Below are 10,915 nucleotides of genomic sequence, written 5' to 3'. Positions count from 1 at the left end.
TACATCCACCACCATCAACTCCTTTTGTGGCTGTTTAATGGTCGCCCAGAGAATAGAGTTTTGATTTCACAATGCGGGCGCTCTGAGGATGTAAATAAAGCTTTTATGATTTTATTGACTTGCTCTCCCATTTCTGTAACCACCACTGCCCTTTCTGACAGAATGACTCACTGTCCACTGAGCCGTTACAGTGGGATCTCCAACACCACTTAACCACTGGGCAATCTTACCCGTACTCATATTCTCTTAGTGGACAGGGAAGTCATAGTCAAATGATTGATGACCTTTCCTATTGAAACAGGTCCAGAAGAGCTGGTCAATTAACTGAGATTGTTACGTACATGTATGTTAACAGGGAAAACTAAAATGTTTTTTTTTTTTTTAATGTTGTTCATTTTGATTGTCAGGTCTGTCTATGTTTGTGATAAAACTGTGGTTTGTGGTTTCTGTCTGTAGTGCAGCCCCTAACCCAGCGCGGTGAATGACACACCTTTTGCTGCGGTGTAGTGGATAAGATTTGCATGACAGAGAAATTTTAGCGACAGCACTATAACGGCATGGTTCAGTTTTAAAGGCATGCATGGATGGTCATGTGACATTTACAGTGTTCATTTCATCAAAGGTACAGCCTAAGCCAAATTACACCGAGATACAGAAAAGCGAAAAAGTACATTTGGAGCAACAACCGTGGTACACAACGCACTAGTAGCTTAAAAGTGACGCTGTTATGGGGTTCGGTGGCGTAACAGTACTTTTAACCCTAGTTCTTTGGTTTGTTCGGGTAATGTAATGATATTGCGTAATATCTAGCGACAGATTTCAGATTTTAGAATTTTTTTTTCTTTTAAAGAACCACTTAGAGCTACTGACAGCCTTTTTGGTTTTCTTCGGTGGCTGTGATAACAGTATCTTTCCGCATTTTTAAACACCCATTTGGAAAATCGTTTCCCAAGCGCTCCGTATTCCTTTGTAAATATATTTTTTTGGCATCTTGCGGCCAGCAAATGGAAGAGTAGTGGGCTCTATACTGATCATCTTATGCGCCCTTGTAACACGGAGTGTTTGTTTTTTTTCCCCAAAATGAAAACTGTTGACGTTTCTCGTGAATATGAGCGTGAACAAGATTGTCCGGCTTTGCGCAGAAGAATGAATTTAGGTAGATTTGTGCGTAAATGACGACATTCCTAAACCATAACATTCGCTCATAAAGATCATGGAATTTCAGAGCCAATTGAGGAGACTGTTATGTCCTACGTAGATAGTGTAAAATAGAGATATTTGCTCTCTTTTTTTTGTTAAATATTGTGTCCAACCCAGTTATTGCCTTAAGAAAAAGATTTTATTAATAGTTTAATTATTTATATTTGAATTAATATAGCTGCACTGTTTCATGTATTTGTGTTATGTAAACATCTTTGGACACCAGGAACCAAAATGATTAAGACCAAGTGTGCAATACAGTACCCCTACCCCAAGTATCCCCTGCAACAGCTGAGCAGTGCACCCTCTCAAAGTTGCAGAATTTTCCCATTCTGTGCCTCTTCAGACCACTCAGTTCTTTAGTGTAGATTCTGGAAAAATAATCTTGTTTCAAGCCATTACAACGTGAATGTGCAATAAAGTCACAAATGGGACTGAAATACCTTTTGGGAATGTCCTTAAACACACAAAGGAAAATGTTTACTCAGAACTCTTTCCAAAGTTCTCCCAAAATCCAAGGGGATTTGGCTACACAAAAACAGACACACCCATCTATGTTTTTATAAATACTCTGTTTTTGTTAGTGTTTACCTAGCGTGCTAAGACACGGGCACTTTCACGAACTTCAACTTCAACACTTCAGCATCATTTGAAAGTCAAACTGGGCGAAACATTGATTGTGACATCTAGGTTTAACTTAAATATTTTAAAAGTAATGATAATTTATTAGAAGTCATTTCTGCTTCCTGAGCATGCAGAGTGGAAATAAACTTCTTTTTTTTTTTAATCCAGAAATAGTTATTTGAAATGACTTTACTCATATCTGTTGTTGTAGCGCCTCCCTCTAACATTTGAATGCAAATCATCACACAGATGACAAAACCATTTTTTGACATCCTGAAACAAGAGCCCAGAATTTAGGAGCAATTGAAATTATAAATTCGTCCTGCGTGGTCCATCTGTTCAGCTGCTATCATCTCAGTGTAGCTAAATGGTTAGGGAAACAACACATATGGTTAAATCGTGTTTTACTGTCATTCAAATCTGTCTTTCTCTGAGATGTCTAGCTCAAGGAAGACACGTTCCCGTGGGATAACGATCCATTTTCACTCCTGACGCATTCAGATTTCGCTGCCCCGTGAACTGCAAAATGTTTACTTCTTCTTATTTGTTTGATGTAGAGAGGCTTTGTACACTTTTTTTAAAAAAAAATACAACTTTGTAATATTTTCCTCTAAAATATTAGAAATGATTTTCTAATTGCAGCTTAATGTACGTGATGGCAGTAAGATCACGCTAGGAAAAACTACTGGTTTTGATAAACATTTGAGAGACGTTTAGATATTTTCTCTTGATAGTTTCCTCCCCACAGCTAAAAAAAAAAAAAAAAAAAAATCCCATGAGTAATACATCTGAATATTTGAATAGCTTTGGTTAGTGTTATAGCTTCCGCGTTTGTATTAACCTGTATTCAGTATGAAACACCCCTACACTGCACAATGCACAAGTGCACAAGTTCTTTTGAGTCCATTTCCACATAAGCTGACTGATCATTTGTTCCCAAATATTAACTTGACTTGGTATTTTATGCAACAATCTCTCTCTCTCTCTCTCTCTCTCTCTCTCTTTTCTTTTGTCTCTCTCTCTCTCTCAATCTCTTTCACTCTCTGTTTATTGTCAGAAATTGTTCAGCAAAATAGTAAGAAGTTTCATCATTTTCAAGCAGTCTTCTTTTTCCATGTTCTTACCTTGATTTAATGTCAAGTGCAAATAGAAAGTTGTATTCACAAAGTACTACATCCACAGACCTGTGTATCCCTTTACCTAATGAGACGAGACTCATCAGCAACTGCAAAAAAAAAAAATAATAATGTAAGCGAATAATGTATATTGTAAGCTGTCTTTGTCTCGGCTTGTCAGGGTTGTAGCATGTCCATTTAAGTCTTCAAATGGCATTGCTTTCATTAGACAAAAAAAAAGGGGGAAAAAAACACTGTCGTAAGGTGTGCCGAACATGTTCCATTTCCAAAACCCATTTGATCATTTTGCTGTCTGCCATCACTCTAAATGTGAGATTTCTCTCTATTCTCTGTTCATATATATGTGCATCCAATGTGCAAATTGCATGAACTCCTGGTTTTGTACGCATGATCTATTATAAATCGATAGGTTTACATTTCTCCTGCGTTTTCGCAGTCAGACGATGGGTCCCGTTCGCTCGGTAACTGTGAAATTGGCAGTGTTCGCTCGTTTGTTAACAACTGAGGGGAAAAAAAAAAAAGGGTAACTCACAAATGATTCTTCATTACCCTGAAGTTGGGTTGCTTACTTACCTACACGGAGACACAAAGCTACAAAGGAGTGATCATGATTTCCTCCGTGTCTGTCTTGATGTTATGAATCACTGATTTGTATGTTAAAATATGAGATGTCTGTTTCTGTGTTTGTACCCAGTTCCCCTCTCTTTTTGTGGGGACTGAGCCCCAGGACTTGCTCTTTTTTGTGTATTCTTTGTGGAACTTTATCTGTGATCCTATCTCTCTGCCTGATATATTACTAAGAATTACTGACTGACTCAAGAAAAGATGTGATATATAAATATTAATTTATCTTCAGTACTGTAACAAGTAAATAGAAAAGTAATATTTAAGTTTTTTTACTGAAAGAAGAAAGGTAAAGATTTAAAAAAAAATTAAAGAGAAGATGATAAGTGTTTTGGAGATTATGGCATGATGTGTATTGTGTCCTGAGAAAAAAATGTAAGAACTCAAGCTGACCTTATTGAATATAGTTTATTTATTTTCAAGACTTTGTTGTGTCTGTGTGATTTATCACAAACTCAGGCAGGCATATTCCATTCCCTTCATGGATGCCTGAATAGTCCTGTAGCAAATGAGCTGAAGACCCAAAGCTGCGTCAGCTACCAAAACATGCACTCGCAGATTATTTAAGTTCATTTAAAACGTAGTAACCGAGTTGGCTCATATTTTGATAATAGGGTTCACATGTCGACAGACGATGCCCTGTGGGTGACACTGATCCCTTCCTCGTCTTACAATGGAAAGAATTATTAGGAAAGAACAATAACATTTTATGCAATGTAGCATCTGTATAAACAGTTAGCAATGTGAAGTAATTTAATGAAACATCTCTGCGTTCAAAGAGTTACATATTTGTTTTCATTTACTCCAATTAACTGGCATTATTTGATGCGTTTTGTTTATTAGGTACAGTAGTAACTAAACTTGTTTCAGCAGTTTTTGAAGCCAATGCTCCGAAGCGTAATTCATGTTGCAGCTAGTGTTTGTTAGTTTGTTGGTATGAACACTGCGCGTGCGCGTCCTTATCGCTGAGTTCGCGGACTGTTGGTGTGAGTAATACCGGACGTGTGCATGAAGGTAACAAATGCTAACTTTTCACTTTGCCCCAACTGTAATTAATATGTACACCTACATCCATGTTATTTTGGGGAAGTAAATTTTGTTGATCGTACACAGCCATATATCTTAGAGACTGGTAAATGTAAATTAATGAGATACGCTGAAACCACAGGCCATTGTTTTGTGGATGTGCTAGCAGGGGAAGCTAGCGTCGCTAGCCAGTTAATTTTAGCTAATTAGGTTGATTTCAGAACTAACCCAGTGCATCTCCACGAATAATAAGAAGATTGTGGTGCAAAGTAATGGTATAGAGATTTACATTGTGCTGAAGAACATGCAGCCCATCTGATTCAGAATCATGTTATCGTGCAACAACTGAATTATTAGTTAATCTAGTTTGCTAACCCGGAACTGGAACCGGATAGCTAACCAGGCTAACCTAGGTTATGTTAAATTAGCCTAGCTTGGCGAGAACGATGGAACGCATGCAGCTAGCTAACGCTAAGATATACCATAACAATGTCTGTCTGATCTTTGCATATAATTTCTACCTGAGAATTATTACGGGCGAACGTCTGTTCTGTTCGCATAGAGGCGTATAAGTTAGCTGGGGAGAACTAACCGGTAAAAGATTGACAGCTGTCAGGTAACTAATTTAGCTAGCTGTATGCTATGGACTATGACCTCGTGGGTATCTATGGTAACAAGGAACCAGTGTAGTGCAACTGATGGTTGGAGAGTACAGAAAAACCGTAGTTACTTGTAGACCCAAATGAAGGTAGCCTTCTGTCTATTTTTTCCAAGGAAGGAGATGTCGTACTACTCTTCGTCTCGAAGTTCCTCCCGGAGCTTAGATTGCAAAGTTTACGTTGGCGATTTGGGCAACGGAGCGGCTAAGGGAGAGCTTGAACGGGCATTCAGTTACTACGGTCCACTGCGCAGCGTTTGGGTGGCAAGAAACCCCCCTGGATTTGCCTTTGTGGAATATGAAGACGCACGGGACGCAGAAGACGCAGTGAAAGGCATGGATGGAAAGTGGGTACTGTTTTATTAGTTTGGTAAAGTCTTGTTGCGGTTATTTTTCAGAACTACTGTGACCTTGACCGCAGCCCAGTTTCGTTGTTAGAGATGTATCAAAATACAAAGTGTCATTATCTTTGATCCCTTTTAAAATAGTTGCTGTACTGTGTTTTGACAAACAGCTACACATGTTTGGGTTTAATTTTTGCACAATTCATTTAAATCAGGGGTGGGCAAATCCGGTCCTGGAGGGCCATGGTCCTGCTGTTTTTCTTGTCGACCAACTAAATACAGTCTCTGGCTGAAGAGCATGCACACCTGTTTTCAACGTAAAAATCAACAGGTAGCTAAGAGGTGAAAACAAAAACCGGCAGGACACCGGCCCTCCTAGACTGGATTTGCCCACCCCTGATTTAAACGGTCCTTGACACTTACTCACTGTAAGTCAGATCACATGTTGCCTTTAAGCAATACCATCAGGACCCCAGAAAAACAGACTGCCAAAGTCAAACTAACGGATACCGAAAACTCCCCATCCCTCCCAAATTCACGCATAGCAAGTTTTGCACCATCTCAAACCCGTTTGTCCACTTTTCCCAGGGTCCTTTGTGGGACAAGGATCCGTGTGGAGCTCTCTACAGGTATGTCCCGGAAGTCACGGTACGGGCGCCCCAGCCGCCGTCAGTTTGACCCCAACGATCGATGCTATCAGTGCGGAGACAGGGGGCACTACGCTTACGACTGCTATCGCTTCAGTAAGAGAGGAGGAAGTCGCAGAAGCAGGTGAGAGAGAGAGAACAGGTTCACGAATCTCTATACTCATGGTATTTGCTATGGTCCCCTAGGGGCATTGTCTCGCAGCAGTTACAAGAAAATAGGCTCCACTGTATCAGTTTCAGAGTATTAGTTTCATGTTTGGCCTTTGGTGTCCCTCAGATCTGTAAAATCAGGTGTTACAAGATTTTGGTGAGAACAGATCTAAGACAGATAGGCATCTGTCTGAAATGAATCCATCTGCTTAATTGAAACTGGGGTTTTTTTTTTCTGTCTCACGTAGGCAGCATGCCTCTTGGTCATGTAAAAAAAACGTTTGTGTTTGGCCTTACATTTCTCTCTCTCTCGCTTTCAGATCCCGTTCACGGTCTCGGTCCCGGTCCAGGTCAAGAGGACGGCGGTACCGGTCTCGTTCTCGTAGCCGAAGCAACGACCGGTGCGTTTTCATTTTATCCTCCTTGCTGAGATTTCTTATTAAATGCAGAAAAAAACGGAGTCGACGGCTCATGTTATATGTAAAGACAAAAAAACAAAACAACACCAACAAAAAAAACCAAACAAGACAAATAATGAATGTGATGCATTGTCCAAGGCCTTTTGTCTTTTTAATTCTGTCACCACCGTCATAGTTTGTAAGAGACATTCCAGCGTGTGAAGTGTTTTCTGGCGTGTACCTGTTGAAAGCTGCTCTGTAAAAAAAACCTGGTTTTAACGAGTCTGCTACGTCCCTCAGCAGTGTTACTTTATCTCCCCAGGCGATACCGCTCTCCTTCTTACTCCAGACGCAAGAGCAGGTAAGACACTGGCCGTTAGCGGAGGTAACGATACGCCGTCAAACCGAAAAAGATAACTGTTGCCTTTGCGAAACCGTGTCTAAATGAAACCATTGTGTGAAGTGACTACACTCATAAAAAGAAACAGAGTATGCAAACGAGGGTGCTGCCTGTGATTGGAAGTGTAGCTAAGGCTTAACCTCCTTATCAGCGCCGCAGTTATCCTGTTCCGCGAGTTTATGCGCTCTACCTCGGAGTGTAAGCTTTTTATGAGTTTGGCAAAAAAAAAAAAAAAGTCAGTTGACCGTGTTAAAGCAAATAAAAACAAGTTGTTCTAAACAAATACGAAGGTTTCAGCTTTTGCAGTTCTAACCTCATGGCCAGAGTTGGGTTACACTGTTACATGTGCCTGGAGCATTGATTTGGCATATTTAAACTGCTCTCAAATGTCATAAGTGGAAGTGGAAGATTTTGCCATGTCAGACTTTTAAAAATCAAATGAATATTTTATTTTTTTAGCGTAACCATCTTCAAGGAATATTTTTACTGCTGTTTCATTACCACCCTCATTGCTCTTGAACTAGTCTCTATAACTCTGCATAATCTCCCTCTTCTAAGGTCTGGGACACCATCCCGCTACAAGTCCAGGACTCCTGTTAGGAGGTAAGTCATTTATGGATGAAGAGGTGTATTCTTCACACACACACACACACACACAGACACACACAACCTCCCCATGTACACTTAATACATGAACATACTGTGGCCAAACTTAAGTTCCATTTCACATTCCATTTACACCTATTCATTTGGCAGACCTACTGAATGAATGCATGCAGTAAGTGCAAAGCTAAGCTGATACAAGTCTTCAAACAATCCTGATAAGTAGCCTAAGTGCCATTGCATAGTTGCGATTACCATAAAGCAGAGGTAGATAACCGGATGACCAGAATCAAACTTTGACTAGATTTATTTATTACATTTTTTGACATTTCACCCTCCTCTGTGTTTGCCTCCCAGTCGTTCTCGCTCTCGGTCGCGATCCAGATCTGCTTCTCGTACCAGGGGGCGTTCGGCGTCCCGTTCCCGATCCAGGTCCCGGTCCAGATCCCGCTCTGCCAGCCCCAAGAGAGACAGGTAAGCCCCTGCTCCAGCTGAAGAGTACCAGCACATCAGCTGAGTCAGTATCAAAGTTGCATGCCTTTCTGTTAATTAGAGCACTCAGTCATAATTTTTTTTTTTTCTTTTCAAATTAATATTGTACAGTAAGCTCCTGTTGTTGCTTGTTCATCTGAAATGATTGGCACGTCCTTGAGGCCCCTCCCACAGCTCTCTTAGCGAGTGAAGGATGATACTACATGTATAAGCCCCTCCCCTCCCCTTACATTTATTCAATCTCAGTTTAGTCATACTGGCTGCTCGTAGTCAGCTTTACATGGGTAAGTTAGTCCATCAGTCAACCCTGACTTCCACTGGGACTCCAGCTGCCACCCGAGGTGAGCTGACGTCCCCAAGTGAACTGCACAGCTCGAATCGCGGATGGATGGACGGACTTCGACGGTGTGATGGGTGGTGGAGACAGGGCTAGGATGGGCGGGGGAAAAAAAGAGAGAGACAGCAGACAGGGATGCTAACACACACACACACACACACACAGAAAGTGAGAGGAAACCTGCCCCGACATAACATATGCCAACTCCCTCATTCTCTTTATCTTGTGTCTGATTAATGTTCTTTTCTTTTTGGAGGTCACCCAGCTTAGAATGACCTGGCCAAGTCTTGTTTAGCTACAGAGCTGCACGCACACACAGCTGATGAGCCTAGACTCCGAGAGGCAGTATTTGGGGTGATGGAGGAGGGCGGGATCGAGGGATGAATGGACGGACGGATGGAGGGAGGGCTAATATGGGAGGGGAGGGATCTTCTCTTTTCTCTTCTCTCTCAGATTTCCTGCCTCAGTTTGGTTAGCTTCAGAGAGCAAGAGAGAAACACACGCCCTCCCTCCCTCCTTCCCTTCTTCCCTCCAGACCCCCACTCCCCCACCCCCCCTCCCAAAAAAAAAAGAGAAATCTGTGCGTGATCAGACTCCGGTGACCAATTGCTGCAGGCTGTTCTTTTTTTTCTAAAGAGTTTGGGAGTCGACGGCTCAAGCACTGACCAGGGTTCATCCTTGCTGTGTTAAACGTCCTCCGGGAGGGTGACTAAAGAGCTTACCTGAGATCAGCCTCCGCCCCGGTGGTTATACAGAGGTCGTCCGACGCACATTCTGACAAGACGCTTCCTGCGCGCACACACACAGTTGTTCCACCCAACCCCACTCCCTCCCAGAACACTTGTACTACTACTACTACTACTACTACTACTACTACTACTACGCAGACCAGAATGCACTGCTGAGAGTTATGGCCCCCCCCCCCCCCAACCCCCCCGTTTCCCTTCCAAGCTCCAGCCTGTTGCTTAGCTTCTGAGAGGGTGTGAGAGAGAGAGTGGAGAGCTGACGAGAGATCAGACTTCAAGACCCTCCGAGTGTGTCTTCGAGTACTAGCATCCGTCGCTTCTCTGTACATGTTGTATCTGCCACTGTCTCCAAAGGTAATGAAAACCCAAGAGTTTAAATTTGTCATTACTGCTCTGAGCCCAGCCTTGTAGCCTCAGACACTCCGTAAACATTTTTTTTACAACTTGTTACTCAAAAGCACAAAGCATGCACTTCTAGTATCCACACATGTCTGTCTGTCTGTGTTTGAGTGTGTGTGAGAGAGAGAGAGAGAGAGAGAGACACAGGGAGTGTGTGTGTGTGTGTGTGTGTGAGTGAGTGAGTGAGTGAGGGAGCGACTGTGTGTTTAACTGTGGGATTACAAATCTATTTTGATTGGTTAAAAGGCTGATTTCAAACTTTGGAGGGGTATCTCTCTCATTATGTTGTCAATTGTAGACCTGACCTTGTGAATGAATGTGGATACTTAAATGGTGGCATTACTTTGAGAGGGTCCAATAGCATGTTTTAACATAGGCTAGGTGGCTCAATTCAGATCTGAGTGGACGGTGCTCTTGGGTTCTGAATAGGTGTGTGCCAGTAGGGTAGGCAGATATCCCCATGCAAGGCCAACAGTAACAACCATCATTCTATGACTTGCCTGAGACAGGTCTGGTCATTTACTTGGTTTTCACTTGGTTTACACTAGTTTTTACCTCAGCCCTTGCCTTAGTTGTTCCAGTCCTCATATTTAGACCTAAGATCTTGTGAAATCTACCTAGACCACAACGAGACAGCCATTCATTTTTCAGAGTTGCCGGAACATTTGTTCTTCTGCATGACAACAGTGTTCTGTCTAAATATTTCAAAACCAATGTCAAACTCAAGACAACTAAGCATCTGAGAAACCTCATGGTTGGTTCTTGAGTTTTCTCAGACTGCATAACAAACACACAACACATATACACACACACACACAAAAAAGGTACCTAGCACAGGAAATGGGCCGTCGAGTGATTAAGCAGATCTGTCCTAACCCCAGGGAAAGGGGCTGTCATGGAGAAAAGGCATGGAGCTGATAGTAGTTCATGGATGGTTGTTTTGGTACTGGTGGAAGAACTTTAATCTATTACTCAATACTAACACTTTTTTCTGTTTATTTCAGCCGTTCCAGATCTCCAAGCCAGAAAAAGAGCCCCACCCCTGCCGATGACTGATTGGAGAGGAAAACCCGCCCCCAATCCCTTTTCCGCCCTTGCATGCTTGTCTTGCAGCGTTTTTGCCCCCCCGCC

At 42.0% G+C, this 10,915-nt stretch overlaps 1 protein-coding gene across 3 annotated transcripts; it reads left to right on the top strand.

Annotated features, from left to right (window-relative positions):
* The first annotated feature begins 4,558 nt into the window (after positions 1-4,558).
* On the top strand, positions 4,559-10,915 carry LOC115814275 (serine/arginine-rich splicing factor 7-like). Of its 3 annotated transcripts, XR_004025387.1 has the most exons (9): positions 4,559-4,598; positions 5,385-5,615; positions 6,201-6,383; positions 6,730-6,810; positions 7,130-7,168; positions 7,766-7,810; positions 8,168-8,284; positions 9,276-9,739; positions 10,789-10,851. XR_004025387.1 is itself a non-coding variant. In XM_030777046.1 (8 exons), the coding sequence occupies exons 2-8, from the start codon at positions 5,392-5,394 to the stop codon at positions 10,838-10,840; spliced, it is 741 nt and encodes a 246-aa protein (XP_030632906.1). In that variant the 5' UTR covers positions 4,559-4,598; positions 5,385-5,391; the 3' UTR covers positions 10,841-10,915. The 3 variants fall into 3 exon arrangements, 2 of the variants coding, with proteins under 2 accessions (XP_030632906.1, XP_030632905.1); XM_030777046.1 differs by lacking the exon at positions 9,276-9,739 and having other exon boundaries at positions 10,789-10,915; XM_030777045.1 differs by lacking the exon at positions 10,789-10,851 and having other exon boundaries at positions 9,276-9,913.

The sequence above is a fragment of the Chanos chanos genome, chromosome 6 (assembly GCF_902362185.1).
Source record: "Chanos chanos chromosome 6, fChaCha1.1, whole genome shotgun sequence".
Taxonomy (NCBI): Eukaryota; Metazoa; Chordata; class Actinopteri; order Gonorynchiformes; family Chanidae; genus Chanos; species Chanos chanos.
The sequence above is the reverse complement of the archived record's forward strand: the minus strand, read 5'-3'. Positions and strand labels throughout refer to the sequence as shown.

Excerpts from the sequence above, each read along its gene's own strand:
- LOC115814275 (XM_030777045.1), top strand. The coding sequence starts at position 5,392 with ATGTCGTACTACTCTTCGTCTCGAAGTTCCTCCCGGAGCTTAGATTGC. Across the intron at positions 6,811-7,129 it reads CGTAGCCGAAGCAACGACCG|GCGATACCGCTCTCCTTCTT; the intron begins GTGCGTTTTCAT and ends TTATCTCCCCAG. Across the intron at positions 7,169-7,765 it reads TACTCCAGACGCAAGAGCAG|GTCTGGGACACCATCCCGCT; the intron begins GTAAGACACTGG and ends CCCTCTTCTAAG.